The sequence below is a fragment of the Trichechus manatus genome, unplaced genomic scaffold (genome assembly GCF_000243295.1).
Source record: "Trichechus manatus latirostris isolate Lorelei unplaced genomic scaffold, TriManLat1.0 scaffold00016, whole genome shotgun sequence".
NCBI lineage: Eukaryota > Metazoa > Chordata > Mammalia > Sirenia > Trichechidae > Trichechus > Trichechus manatus.
The window spans coordinates 19380402-19396432 of record NW_004443952.1 but is presented as its reverse complement, the minus strand read 5'-3'; the positions used below and the strand labels follow the sequence as shown (position 1 = coordinate 19396432).

At 37.2% G+C, this 16031-nt stretch overlaps 1 protein-coding gene across 1 annotated transcript in view; it reads right to left on the bottom strand.

Annotated features, from left to right (window-relative positions):
* The window catches only part of GRIN3A (glutamate ionotropic receptor NMDA type subunit 3A), a 195724-nt gene that overhangs the window by 110417 nt on the left and 69276 nt on the right, over positions 1-16031 (bottom strand). The window contains exon 3 of the mRNA XM_004372208.2: positions 2838-3885. Within this exon, the coding sequence (XP_004372265.1) occupies positions 2838-3885 (1048 nt within the window). The remainder of the gene's footprint in view (positions 1-2837; positions 3886-16031) is intronic.

Below are 16031 nucleotides of genomic sequence, written 5' to 3'. Positions count from 1 at the left end.
TATACTTTCCACCTCCAAGTAGTTCATTCCGTTCTTTTGCTTGGAATGTCCCTTCCTCGCCCCCAGTCCCACATGTCCAAATTCTGAGTAGTCTTCAAGAGTAAGGGCAGATTTTCTTAATTAAGCTTTCCCCGATACACTCAGTTAAAAGTGATTGTTCCTTCCTAGAATTTCCATAGTGCTTCATATGCATCTAAACTTCGATATGTTTATAACTTTCTAAGTTATTTATCCTTGTGTTGTGTTTATGTCTTTTCCATATTTGACTTGAGCTGTATTATTTGACTTATTTATGTCTGAATTTCTCCATATAACTTAGTGTATGAAAAGGGCACATCCCTGAAGGAATTTAGTAATGGTGGGAGAGAAAGGCCTTTATATGCATAACTATAATACACCTAACAGTAAATGCTAAGTGCCTGGAGGGGTTAAGTGCCTGAAGGGGCATGGAAATTATTTTTATCACATCTATCTGTGGGAAGGTGAGGACATTATGTAGTCTGCATAATACTACATATCTAGATGAAAACAGAAAAATTTATTCAACAACATTATTCCCAAAAAGTACAGAGGTCAAGTATGGTTAGCTAAATAATCTGGGTGTATTTAGATAGGGGGAAAAAAAAAAACCTACAAGTGAGAGTCTTTTAACATAGAAACAACACTTGGAAAGATTATACATCTATTGGGAATCTTGGCAGAAATTCATTTTTTATACCAAATTTAAAATGGCTTAGGTTTAGACATGTCCTACTTCATTAACAGCTTATTAACTGTAACACAAAGTTGATTTTGTCCAGTTCAGTTGACTTTGTTTTGTGGGCTGGTTAGATTGGTAAAAATTTCACATCTTTACTCCGGTAGAGCTGGGGTTGGAAAGGTTGTTGTGTTTTAGCTTAAAAAACTGTTTTACTGCTATTTATGCTTTACCATTATAATTTTCTTTTTAATCCCCTAAAATAATCGTTGCTTTAGATTTCTCATGTATAGCATCTGTAACTTAATTATGGCAAATCTTGTTTCTGATTAATGAAACTCTAGTCAGCATTGTGTTAAGCTTTTAGATAAGATAATGGTCTGGAATCTCTACAACAACATGGCATATATCAGATTCTTTTTTTTTCTTTTGGTACTATATTGAACTGATTTGTTTCTACTTGAGTTTGCAATTTAGGAGTCACTTTGGCAATACTCTTGCAAAAAACATGAGTAAGCCTCTAGCAAGACTGAACCTTAGGGAGATCTACAGGCTTACTGGGGCAAAGAATAAACAGTCATTTACTCTAACAGTGGTGCACAGTCTGGATGCTGAAGCATCACCAAAATCTCATTTTAGGGTGACACATTTATTTATGCTGAAAAACTTATTTGTGTTCACGAATTCCAGGTCATAGTATAAAGCCCTGAGTGTTCATTAAGAAGTAACACAATTCCTTGCACAGTGAGTGAGTCATTGTTAGCTGATTCCTTTCATGAGGTTAATGTTACTTACCAGGAAGTTTGCAGTATATAGGTTAAATTTCTCATGTTCTTTTGGTTGCAAAACAGACCTACGTCTTAATCCAAACCATCTATGAGAACGCTGTAAAGCTGCCACCAGCCCTCTGAGTCACTCCATCACTTGCTGAAGACTGTTGCAAATGTCCTATTTATGGATGCTTTATGAAATTAATTTTTTAGTGCTTAACAGAAGTTTCTAATAAATAGTTCAATACTTTGAGACCTGGTGTGATTGGGGCATTTGAAAAGGCATGATGGGTATTTCACAATTTGAAATGCTCCACTTAGTTAGCTCAAGTTGCTTTAAACATGGTGTGTCCTGGGTGTGTTCACTGAATTGCAGCTTTCCTCAATTCCCACTATGTATGTTTTCTGCTTTGAATGTGTAGTTTCCCACCATGACTGCAGTGCTCCCTTGAGTCCTATTCCAATTGCCCTCTTCTCTCCATTTCCACTGGGTTGGACTATGTTTTCTATATCTCAACCACTGAAAGGGGCTCTCTTTCAATGCAGAAAGAACAAACACATGACTGTCCTTACCTGAGTATCACCATTGCTTTACCTGTTTACCTGCATATCCACCTTCCGCCTCCCTTCTACCCTCAAGATCAGATGTATAGGGTATTAAAGGCCACCTAGTTAGACACAATTTTCTTGAGTCTCCTTGGACATTGTAATGTGACTGTTGGCACCTCCTCCCAACTCAAGGTGGCCAGCTGTACAGCTTTCCTTACTTCATAAAAACACCTCTGACACCAACACCAAGTCTTCAGCTAACAAAACTTGCCACCCCAGTTAGTTCAGTACTCCTTGTTCTACACCTATTGAGTTCCCTAGCAGCTGACTTTGAGCGCTTATGATAAAGTGTTAGTAGCCCTTTCCAGTTTACTTGTTTTTGATGGTGAAAAAGGATTCTTTGCTATTTAAAAGATGGAGCCTACTATTTATTTCCATTAATTCCCAAGAGAAGTAATTAATCATTTTAAGAAGTTTGCTTTGGGTGAAAATGCTTTATGCTAGAGAGGTTAGAATTGACTATTTCCTGACAACTATTCTTTCAGATGGTCAAATAACACAAGGAAAAGCTGCACTAATGGATGTTTCTACCAGAAAGACTTTCTCTAGAACAAACACCTCCAACAACCCCTTACTTTTTTTGTTACATTCAATAAAACAAATATTTAGTTCAACCAGGCAATAGATTTTGTGACAAGTATCTATAGTTGGCTGAGAGATTATGCTTGTGTTATATAGAAGAACACAGACATACTATAGAATAAGACACACATGGAGTTTTAATGGACAATAGAGAAAGCTAGAGTAAAAAGAAGTATTACCTTAGGGTCATGTATTCCAGAAAGCTCTTCATAGATCTTCTCACCTACCATGACAGCAGCCAAGTTTGCCGTGTATGTAGAAAGGCAAAACATACAGAAAACGGCCCAAAGGTTCATTAGAAACCTTCCAGTCCAGCATTTTGGGGGTTTGATGGCCACTGTTCTACCAAACAAGAGAGCATAACAGACATTCAAGGCTGAAGAGAAGGAGAAAACTTTACTTCTGTTTCGTCCCTTGGGAGTCATACCAAAGGGGCTCTTCCATTCATATAGAGTGAGGAAGATGGCAGTGATGTGCAGAGCCACAAAAATCCCCAGCCACATTGTCCAGTGGAGTGGACACATGAAGGCTCCAATGGGAGCTGCTGTGTCTCGGGTCCTCACTAAGATGCCCAAGCTGGTGGAGAAGAAAGGGCTGGTGAAATCTATCACCTGGCTTCGTGCAGTATTGATGCTGAAGGAAGTGACTGCCATGTGGGCTGTCCCACTCAGAAGGTCACCCACCAGCCCAGTCCAGTGCCCATTCTTCCAGGCTCCATACTTTCCATCTCCAACAATATAGAGGTCAAAGTCAAAGTTCATGTCTTCTGCTAGCTTTTCCAGTAGATCAATGCAATATCCATAGCAGCACTTCTTGAATTTAATGGGCAGTGTATCATTACTGCTATGGAGGCTGCTAAAAAGGCTGTCCAATATGGAGGAGTCATTAGTCATGGGGTCTAGACAGAGCTGGCCAGCAGGGCACAAGCCGTCATCATCTACCTGCTGTGTGAAGACAAATGGGTGCTCAATCAGGGTAACCACTCTCAAGTGTAGCTTACTTGGGTGTTGGAAGTGAGTTTTTTGCCTCTGGGCCTGTTCTGGCCATATCCCGTAGTCCATGACAATCTTCCCCCTCTTCCAGCTGCCCAAGCGTGTCCACATTGGCTTTCCCATGGGGTCTTGCTGCAGATTCCAGATGAAAAAGTTGTTTTCTGAGCTGATGATGGTGGAACCTTTCACTTTGATGGAACCACTGAGGCCTCTGAAAGTGGTGTTCGCTAGAAACCTGGCAAAGAAGAGCAAAGGCAAAAAGTCAGGAAGAGAAGTCAGGCAATGGCACTCTTTGCTTCTTTGTATTAATAAAAAGAAACGCTAGCCTTGCCTATAATTTCTTGAGGAATTAATGAGCTGAACTATTTCCAAGACAAGAGTCGTATTCCACTGAGTGATTGAGAGATCTCACACTCATATTCTAATACTCGAGCCAGGTATTTGACTCTTGGTCTTATTTCAAATCTCTTCATTTCTGGTTAAGAGATGTGTTAATTGTTTTCTGTTGTAAACTGTCAATTATATATTCTCACAGTTTTCCAAGTTATGGACATTCTTAACATCTTTAACATGTTTATTTCTACCCTTCACTACATTTGATTGCAACTAGATCCACTCAATAAATATTTTTCTTGTGGGGAATGAGTTTTAATAAATATGTGTAAACTTTTATAATTGCTTTAAAATTGCATTCATAGCAGCAGAAAATAGTCAAAACTTGTTACAAATGTTGTTCCTTATACAGTGGAAACAATCACCATATCTGTCACTGTGAGGCCAGTCAAACCTGCATGTTGGAGCTCATCCAAGGAGCAAAGAAAAAGATGATAAATAGACTTGCAGTTCTCAGGATAGCCTTAGGTTATCTGCCCTCTAAGTCATTAGAGAAAAACAATTGGCTCTGGCTTTAGAGAAAGGGTCTGCCAGAAGTCAAAGAAATGAAAATTACCAACTGAGTGATATACTCATCCCTAACCCTGTGAACCAGGGCACCAGCAGTAGGTTTGATCTGGACTAAACTGGAAAACACTTGGTCATGGCCTCTGTCTGTTTTCAGTCTGGGAAGATAAGACAGTAAGCAGCAACCTATAAGTCTGTGGCACCTGTGTATCCTTATTTATGGCCTGTGTCAAACAAAGGTCCAGGCTTTGGCATCAGACACACTTGCATTTGAATATTGGCCCAGTCACCTTCTAGCATTGCCCTTGGACAATTTACTTAACTTGAAGCTCCAGTTCTGTTTTTATCCACGAAGACTCAAACATACCAATAATCATGAAGATGGCGCAGGACTGGACAATGTTTCATTCTCTTATACTTAAAGACACCATGAGTCAGAGCCAACTTGACAGCAGCTAACAACAATCTTCATTTTCTTCATCAGTAAAATGAGGGAAATAATACTTCCTCTGTTACAAGGGTTGGAAATAATGCACGTAAAGCACATGCAACACCCTCTGACATGAAACAAATGTTCCAGCTATGGTAGCTATTATTATAGAAGTTTTCTAGTTGGAGACACAAAATACTGCATTATGATAAACCCATAAAGGGTACTCAAGGCACATTTCAAATGAAAAGGAACTAAGTTGAAATGCAGAATGTAACACAGAAGGCTTTTTTGAGGGATCAGAGGGTACAAGTCTAAGCTCTCAGCAAAACACATCCATCCATTACCTGTGGAAAACATTACTCTGTAATTTACAAATGCAAATAAAAACAGTAAGAAGTTATGCTGCCACAGAAGGGACATAGAAAAATCAGAAAGTGTAAAGAATGTACTAATTTTCATTAGAGATATAAATGTAAATCACATGTAAAGACGCTACTATCACTAAATGCAGTGAAACTGTTCATTTTGGTAGATTGCACGTAATGATAATTATTCATGTTAGCACTCCCTAGTGGGACTCTACTACTTAAAATGAATTCTGTTTTGCAACAAGTAATGAAGTCTCAGTTATCTTAGATTTGAAAACAAATTTCTTCTTTAGAAAAACAGGGAGCCAAATCATTAAAATATAGAGATTAAGCAATTGATAATTACCTAGGTGCTGTAAGGGAAGGGTGACTGCAATTGCGTTTCCAATGAGCAGCCTACTTTTAGATCTGTTAAAACACACACACACCACACTTGTTGAAATAGCCTAGGGAATGAAATGTTTAGTAGTAAAAAGCTTAATTTCGTTTGGTCAATTTAGTGATCAGGAAAGTAAAGTGGAAGTTGTAGAAAGAGAAGTCCTTCATTATTTTAAGAATCTTGGATGGACTCTTGCGAGATTATTTGACTAAATATATACTTAAACCATCTTAGGAAAGAAGACCACTAGAAGTCTTCAGAAATCTTTCAGAGATTATACAACTCCCTCATTCCAGAAGAACCCGTTCCTTATTATGTTGTTGTTAGTTGCTGTTGAGTTGATTCTGGCAACCTCCTGTATGCAGAGTAGAAGGGCTCCATACAAGCTTAACTGTTTTCTACCACTCAGCTGCTGCAGTCCTCATTATAGGTGGTAAATAACATTTGAGGTGGCCATGACTGAAGGACAATGGTCAGTGGTCTTTGAGGCAATCATTTGTACCAAAAGGCAAATCAATTGGGATCTAAATGTCTTCAATTTTCCCAGACCAGAAAACCCAGTGCTTATTTCACTATGTAACTGACACACACACAAAAACTGGGATACAGAGAATGCCCATTTATGACAGATTACTTGTACCTGTTTTATTTTTAGTCTCACAGTGAGGGCAAATTAAAATAATATCATTGATAGCTATTACTCATAGTCTCTTTCACTATTCTTTGTAATGACAATGAGTAACAATGGTTAAATTCTCAATACACTAGATAAAAGAGTACATGATTGAGATCTTGCTTTTGCTTAAATTGAATTCTATCATATTCCCTTTTCTCTTGCTCTGGACTCTTCTTGGATGAGCAAGAAAAAGAAATATTTGAAGTCATTTTATTGGTAAGATAAACTGATACAAATACTGGACACTGCTCTTAGCACTAAGGTTACAGAGATGAAAGACACACTCAGTGTTCTCGAAGAGCTCAAAATCTACTTAAGGGGAGAAGGAAAAGTAAACAGACAATTCTAAACTAGTGTAATGGGAGTCATGATAAAGGTCAACCCAGGTGCCACTGGAAAGAAGAGCAAGGGCACCTGCCAGTATACTGTAGGTGTGCCAAGGAAGATTTCTTAGAGAAGGAGGCGCCAGAGCTGAGTCTTGAGGGAGGAATTACAGTTAGCTGGGAACAGAAGCTGGAAAACAATGCTGTGAAGCTAGGGAGATACATGGGTAAAGGCTGGAGATGACAGAGTACAGCTGCCTGAAGGTTAACAAAGTAGTGAGAAACAAGGCTGGAGATGAGGGTGGGAGATGGGTTACAAAAGGTCTGAAGCCACGATGAAAGCAATGTGGAGCCATTGGGGAGATTTTATCTGGGGAGGGACATGTTCATCAGATTTGATTTTAGGAATTTTTTTTTCCTGATGGCTATATAGGATATGGTTTGGAAGAAGGAGGGAGGATAAACTTGGTTCTGCTGGTGAGGAATAATGCTTCTTTCCTTCTCGTCTTGCTTTATTTCTTTCCCTCTCTCTGCTTGTTTCATAAGGGGTTTAAGGTGGCAAGGTCTAAGGTAGCAGCAGTAGAAATGGAGAGAAGATGGTATAATCAAGAGATATTTAATCTTTAAAGAGGAAAGCAATGCTTTTAAAAGGGCCAAATGCACACGATTGCATTTTGTTCACAAACCATATTAAGAATGTGTGACACCTGAGTTGATGGAAAGTCATACAGATAAGATCTGCTGGAGTTATTACTTGAATATAAGCTCAGTGTAAGTCCATAGAGCAATGTGGCTACAAGAAAGAAGAAAGAAAAGCTTCTTTAGTAGAAATTTAGAGCCTGGATCATAAGGAGCAACAAACCCAAAAAAAACCAGTTGCCATGGAGTTGGTTCCAACTCATCACGACCCATATGTTGCAGAGTAGAATGATGCTCCATAGGGTCTTCATGGCAGTGACCTTTGGAAGCAGATCACCAGGCTGTTCTTCAGCGGTGCCTATGGGTGGATTTGAATCACCAGCTTTTCCGTTATTAGTCAAGCACTTAGCTGTTTGTCCCACCAGTGACTCCAATAGTACTGCCATACTCTGTGCTGATCAGACTAATGCTCCAATCTAGATATGAACTCTAAATAGATCTTCCAAATTCAGGAATGTTATAAAGAAGGTGGAAACTATATCAGGGGGTAGCAAGCACAGCAATCTGATTGGAGAGCTGGTTAAAAAAAAAATTAAAAAATAATACAGGAAAACTAGGTTGGAGCCAGACATAGAGGCCTCACACATTTGTTTTATGAGACTGGATTTCATTTAATAGGAAATGAGGAGCCATGAAGATTTCTGAGCAGAGTAATGACATAACCAGAGGTCCTCATTACTAATATTGATTTGGAAGCAAGTAAAATATGGAAAGATGAAGGAAGAGATAGTGATTGGGAGACCACTTGAAAGAATATTACCATCACTGTGTCACGGTATGTCCAGAGTCTGGATTTCACTCTGTGAGGGAGAACCTACTTTAGCACTGTACCTTGCAGAGTGAGTGTTTAACAAAACTGTTCAGGTATTCATCCTTTTTTTTTTAATCAGCATATCTCCCCAGTTACCATTATGCTAAAAGGATGAAACGCATTAGTTCATTTGCATTGAACTAACTTATTACTTCAGTGAAAGCTCCCAATTATGCCACTAATTAAGAATATGTGTTGATTTGTATAGGCGCTGAGATAAAATTTGCACTCTGTAAATTATGTAAAAAATGCTTTTGAGACAGTTCACAGTATAAACAAAATCAATGTTTAATACATTTAAGATGTATTTTAGAATCCATATTTGCACAAAAATCTTGACATACTATTAAAGGATTTTCTTATTCATTAAAACAAATGAACAAAGATGTTAGCAAAACAACACATCACCTATTCAATCATTTATTTTTCAAGGAGACAGAATAAGGGTGATAAATATGTAATAAGTATCGGCAGTTCGAATCCACCAGCAACTCCTTGGAAACCCTATGGGGCAGTTCTACTCTGCCCTACAGGGTCGCTATGCGTTGGAATCAACTCACTGGCAATGGGTTTGGTTTTGGTTTTTATGGGATGTTTGATAGCGCTAAGTGCAAAGGAGGAAAAATAAAGCAAGGTAAAGGGGATAAGAAGTGTCAGCGCTGGTGGTAGTGGGGTGAAATTTTAGATTAAAGAGGCCAATAAATGCCTCTCTGAAGAGGTGATATTTGAGTAAAGAGCTGAAGAAAGGAAAGGAGCTAGCTGTGAAGGTATCTGGGGAAAGAACATTCCATGTAGTGTGAACAACTTGTCCAATGTCCTTGAACTGGAATTGTTTCTGGTATGTTTGAGGGATACCCAGGGGACTGAGAGGCAGAAGAGTTGAAGATGAGGTCAGAAAAAACTTAAGGGGAAGTGGGGGTTGAAGAAAATAGGATTTTGTAGGTCACTGTAAGGACTTTGTTTTCTCTCTGAGATGGAATGCCATTGGAGGTTTTCAGCACAGAAGAGATATGATATGCTTATGTTTTAACCCACCACCTGTCTGTCAGTTTGCCATACTGTGCTGTGATGCTGGAATCTATGCCACTGGTATTTTAAATTCCAGCAGGGTCACCCATGGTGGCCAGACTAAGAAAGACTAGGAAGAAAGGACTGGTGATCTACTTCCTAAAATTAGCCAATGAAACTCTTGTGTGTCACAACAGAATATAGCGCTGGAAGACGAGCCCCCTAGGTTAGAGGGCACTCATGAAGATGGGACCAGGCAGCATTTCATTCTGTTATGAATGGGGTCATCAACTAACAACAGTGTTTTAACAGGATCATCACAGTACTGTGTTGAGAGTAAAGTGAGACAAGGACAGAAGCAGAAAGACCAGTTAGAAGATGGTTTCAAACACCCAGGTGAGAGGCGGTGGTGGTTTGGGCAAGGTGGTAGCAAGAAGTAGCTGGGTTCTAAATATATTTTGAATCTGGAACTGACAGGGTTTGCTGATGGCTCAGATATGGTTGTCAGGAAAAGGAGAGTCAAGGATACTACCTAGGTATTTGCCTGAGCAACTGAAAGAATGGAGTGGCCATTGACTGAGATAAAGAAAACTGTAGAAAAATCAAATTGGGGTGGAGGAGAAATACCAAGAGTTCAGTTCTGCTAATATTAAACTAGATAATTTATAGTCCTCCAAATGGATATGTCAAGTAGGTAGGTGGATTGTCTGATATTCAGGAATGAGATCTGGACAGGAGATACAAATTTAGGAGCCATCATTCTAAAAATAGTATAAGAAGACCAAATGAGATTATGATGTGATAAGTGTAGATAAGAAGAAAAAGTCCCAAGAATAGTTCCTGGGGCTCTCCAACATTTAGAGGTGGCACAGGTGAGGAAGAAGCAGCAAAAGAAATTGAGAAGGAGTAACTAGAGAGGTAGGAGAAAAGCAGGCTGTGTTGTGTTATAGAAGCCAAGTTAAGGTGCTTCAAGGAGGGGGCAGGATCAACGGTGTCAAGTGCTTCTTATAGGTCAAATAAGATGAGGACTCGGAACTGACCATTGACTTGAGAAACTTGTAAGTCGCTAGTGACTTTAAAAGAGTAAATTCTCTGAAGTGTTAGAGCCTAATGCCTGATTGCAGCAAATTCAAGGGAGAATGGGAAGAGAGAAATTAGAGATAACATTTTAGAGGGTTATGCTGTTAAGAGCCCTGGTGGTGCCGTGGTTAAGAGATCAGCTGCTAACCAAATGGTCAGCAGTACAAATCCACTAGCTGCTCCTTGGAAACCCTATGGGAGCAGTTCTACCCTGTCCTATAGGGTCACTGTCAGTTGGAGTCAGCTCAATGTAAAGGGTTTTTTGTAAAGAGAATCAAAATAGAATAGTGGCCGGAGGGGAAAAAACAAGTAAATACATACACCCGTTATGGAGTTAATTGTGTCCCCAAAAAAACATGTGTTGTAAATCCTAACCTCTATGCCCACCTGTGGTTATAATTCCATTTGGGAATGGGTTATCTTTGTTATGCTAATGGGACAGGATTAGTGTAGGGTGTATCTTGAGTCAATCTCTTGAAATATAAAAGAGATTAAACAAGCAAGCGAAAGAAGCAGAGATGGGAGAAGAGAGATGCCAAGCCATGGGAAGATGGCCCAGGATCAAAAACTCAGAAGAAACAAGGACCTTCCTTTAGAGCCTACAGAGAGAGCAAGCCTCCCCCTGGAGCCGGCACCCTGAATTCTAGCCTCCTAAACTGTAAGAAAATAAATTTCTGTTTGTTAAAGCCATCCACTTGTGGTACTTCTGTCATAGCAGCACTAGATAACTAAGTCAACTCCTCCCCACACGTATACATATGTTATATGTGTGTGTGTGTGTGTGTGTGTGATAGAGAGACAGAGAGATGGGAGAAATAATAATCACAGGATTTTATGCTCATGGGAATGATCTGGTAGAGACAGAAAAACTGATGATGCAGAAGAGACGGGGAGAATTCCTGGAACAATGGCCTTAAAAGGGCAAGAGAGGTTGTGATCTAAGGTGCAAGTGGAGGTGATGCTCTTTGCTATGACAAGAGAAAAGAAGAGAGTATGGAGCCCAGAGGAAGGAAGGTGTGTGGATGCAGACAGGGGAGCTGTGGAAGTACTCTTCAGATTGCTTCAAAATGTTTAGGGCACTTTTAAAGTAAATTATAGATCTCACTATACTTTCCCCCTCTAATTCACATGAGAAAGGTTTTGCATTATTTTCAAAATAAAGCAGAGGCTATTCTTGAAAGTATAAAAAGCAAAGAACTTTATAAGAAATGTTTTAGATCAGTTTCAGTTGAAATGTTTAGTTTTTTTTCTTCGACTTGAATTTGCTGGAGTCGATTGTAAAACTCTCCAGGACTGATACTTTTTATAAAATTGTAATTCTTTAATCACTTTTCAATCTCTTCTATTAAACTTTCCACTTCTTTGGGTCAATTTTGCAAATGATATTTTTTTAGGAATTTGTTGCTTTAGAGCTGCATATAATATCATTTATACTAATTTAAGGCTTTCTCTTCAATTTAAGTTTATACTTTATGAATTCCTTCTTTCAAGCCTCTCTCTCTTTCTCCTAGTTCCCTTCCTAGTTTTTTTGGGATGAGAACATATTTATGTTCATAGTTTCTTCTTTAGGAATAAACACATTTAAAGCTATAAATATTCCACTGAATACAGCAAAAATAATTTTCTGGTATTTTCTCCTTTTATTTACATTCAGATAGTTTTATCATTTCAGCGTATTTCTTTTTTGATCTTGGAGTTATTCTTAATTTCTAAATAATTAAGAATTATTATCATCCTTTTCATTATTTATTTCTCAATGCATTAGATTAGGATTAGAGGAAGTGGCCTATAAAATATTTACTTCTTTATTTTAAAATGTGCTGTGATTCCGTTTGTGACCAAGCCCATAATTACTTTTTGTAAGTCTTCAATGGACAAAAGCAAACAATTTATTTTGGTTGTACATATTAAATGAAGCTTGTTGGTGATTTTGTTCTTGTTTTCCATTTTCTAGATCTTCTATGTTCTTGTAGATCTGACAAACGGCATACACAAATCTCTCACATTGTGTGAGTGTGTATTTGTGTTTAAACTATGTCCTTTTGTATTTATGTGTTCTGTTTTGTCTTTTTATCTTAGCTGCCATATTGTTTGGTGAACATATATTTAGTTTACATAGTCTTTATCAGGTTAAGAAAATATTGCTCTATCCCTCCTTTTTAGATGTGTTTTAATATAAGTAGATGCTATAGTTTCAAAAATGCCCCTTTATTGTTTCTTTATAGCAAATATTTAATCAATGGTAGCAAAAATTATTTTTTAAATAGCTAACTCTGAATTATGAAATAAATACTCTTTGGCATAGAACGAATCAGGTAGCTTAACATCGTTTTTCTTCCTACCAGTCAGGGTATATATCATGGAAACTGTTTCCTAAAGATTTGAAAAACGATTCTAGTGAATCATCCAGTTCAGGTGCATTTTTATGATATGCTTTGTTTTGTGTGTGCTCTATGTGTACTGACAATGGTAGGCAGTTTGCTGATACCTGTTTCAGTTACTTTTTTGGATTATTCAAATTTTCTACTTACTAATTTTAGTAACTTGTGTTTTGGTAGAAAACCACTTACTTTATTGACATTCCCAAATTCACTATAATTATGTGTACCATTTTCTTATAATTGAAAAATCTATTTTATATGCTATGTTCACTTTATTTGCAATTTAGCGTTTGTGTTTCATAAGATTTTAAAGAGATTTGTCTGTTTTAATTATTTCTTTACAACAAGCAGCCCTTGAATGTATTGACTCCATTGTTTTGATGTTTTCTTTCTTTCCTAATCATAAAACTTGTTTCCTCCCATTCCTCATGTTTATTTGATCTTTTTCACTGATTGGTTTATTTTCCTCTTTCCAGAATTTAATCATTGACATCTATTAATTTAACCATGACTACTGCTTTGACCACACGATTAAATGACTTTAATGCAACCTGTTCCAGGTACCAAGCACCATGTTGGACGCTTGTTTTGGTTGCTTTCTAAATAGTTAATAACTGTTTTGATTTAGACCTGATCTAAAGCTGATTTAGGAGGTTGTTTTCTTATAATTTTAAATGGTTTGAGCTTTGGTTTATTGTACCGTGACACAAAAATTGGCTGTGACGTTGATAGCCTGTTTTATGTGCTAAAATATTGTCATTTTGGGTAAATATTGCATGGGCTAATTGAAGTAAGTATATATTATCTGTGGAATGTTAACTGCAATATTTATCTTAATTTATCTGATTACTTATGTTGTTCATGCACTATCTTTACTTTTTGTTAATTTGCTCTAAAATTTACTAAAGTTAAGTACAAATCTACTGCAAATAATGTCATTTTCATAAAGCTTTTTAAAACCTGTTGCCTTCTGATTTTTCTTCTATTTTATTCACATACCAAGTTTTACTCATATTATGTTTTTATGTTTATGACAAATCTGTATCTCTTCCAGTTTGTAATAATCCCACTGTTTCTAGTCTTCATTGTGCAACATATTGATCTACCTTGTGTTGTTTAAATGCATCACCATCCTCACGTGTCTTCTTCTTTCATGCTCTAGTTGTTTATATAGGTCATGCATTTATCTTTACTTTGATCTTTTTCCACTCATCAACTTACCTCTTTGTACATCTTACTTTTCTCATTTTTTAAATTTCTTTTAAATTGCCCTGTTATCTTTGCTTCTCCTCCCCCTTTTTGTTGCCTTCCGTAGATCATATCTATAGATGGGGATACCTACTTTTACTGTAAAGCCTTAAAATTTATTCTTCTCTGAGGATTTTCTTTGTATCATTAAAAAAAAAAAAAGAAATCTGTATCCATATTTTCTTATATCTTGAAAAATGAGCTGAATTTCTTTTCCCATGATCATCTCTTATCATATTAGTATTTTCCCCTGAGGAATGAGAAATTTATTCATCCTCCATAAAGTTCTATCAAATTTTTTATCCTGTGAAAACTTAATTTTGAGTTTTTGCCTTTGCCTGATTAGAAATCTTTGGCTATAATATTACTAGTGACATTCTCCCAAACTCCCCTGCCCCTCTACCACCAACTAATTCTTGTCCAGTTTACTGGACTCACTATTCAGGTTTACTTGCTTTTATGCATTGAATCTAAATATTTGCTTATTGGTCACTTTAAATTTAGCTCCAGATCTATCAATTGTTGATACATATCAGAAAATGTATCTCAATAAAGCCCTTTTAGACGTTTTGATCAAGGATTCTATAGAGGAATCCTGATCAAAAGGGGAACATGCAGAATAAAATTTCAAATTCTCATGGACTACTGATTTTCTGGAGCCATGGGAGCTGGTGAACCCCTGAAATTATTGCCATGGATAATCTTTAAACCTTAAACCAACAATATCCCCTGAAGTCTTCTTGAAACCAAACAATAATTTAGCTTAACTTGTAAAAATATCTGCCTTGAGCATTATGCTCTTTGAAGAACTATCTATATTGGATCAAATTGACAACAGCAGCTGGAAAGACTAGATAGAGACCTTAGGGGGCAGTGAGTTTATGTTTATGAGGGAGGAACAATTTAGAAAAGGAGGGTGAGAGTGGTTGCACAATTCGAAGAATCTAATCAATGTCACTGAATTGTACATGTAGAAAGTGTTGAACTGGTGTATGTTTTGCTGTGTATATTCTCAACAGCAATAAAATAAAAAAAATTTAAAAAGTCATTTTAGTGTAAGACAAAGTAATATTCTTAAAGTTTTCCTTTATTTTATTTTTGGTAGGGGGCAGGGGAAGGAGGAGAGTCAGGAAGAGATCCATAAAAGTTCAAAATTCCATCTTTTTTTCATCTAATTCATATCTGCAATCATGTAATGAATCATTCAATCAAAAACTCACATCGTCCAAAGTTCTACACTTTTGCAATAATCGAAAGTTCACCCTTATGTTGTTTTCTTCTCCTCTTTATCATTGAACAGCCTCAAATGATTCCCTCGTACATATTTTGTTTTTGGATAGTATTAATGTCTTTTAGAAATCTTGCACCCCATTCTGATATTTCACAACATCCATAGACTTCTCTCCAGTTGTTTGAATTATTAGATATTTATATTTTATGTTTGTATTTTGATCCATGTGTGATTTTCCTATTCTTCAAGACTTTTTCCCAGTCCCTCTTACTCCTAAATTATGTTCATTTTGTGTCTTCTTATTTTCTTCAAACTCAAAATTATTTCCCCTCTCCCCAGCATTCTTACAGTTTCTGGCATGTGGGTTAGTCTATAGTTATCTCATTATTCCTTTAATTTTCTTTCTCTTATTTTATTTTTCTGGATTTTCTCCTCTCCTCTCTTCTTCTTCCTCCCTCTTTTCCTTTTGGTGGACTTTTTACAACAAAGGAAGTGCTAATATTCTGTCCTGCCACTAAGGGATCTTGCCTTAGGTTAACACTCGACTCTCCTTATTTAATTTAACTATTAGTTTGTTGCTACTTCAGCTCCCATCCCATCACCTTCTCAAATCCATCTTACTTATTTCTCTCTAATTTTTTCAATGTCTCTTTTACCGTCTTGCCCTTTTTTTACAGCCCTGGGGACCTTTCTCTATTAGTCTGGCCAATCGTCATTAGTTCAGCTTTCACTTTGTAGCCTGTTTCACTGAAGCAGACTCCTGTGGTATCTGCCTGTCTTTAATGTTAACATGAATTTGTCTATCTTAGCCACAGAGTCTGTCTATGGTCCAAGTCTGTAGGAG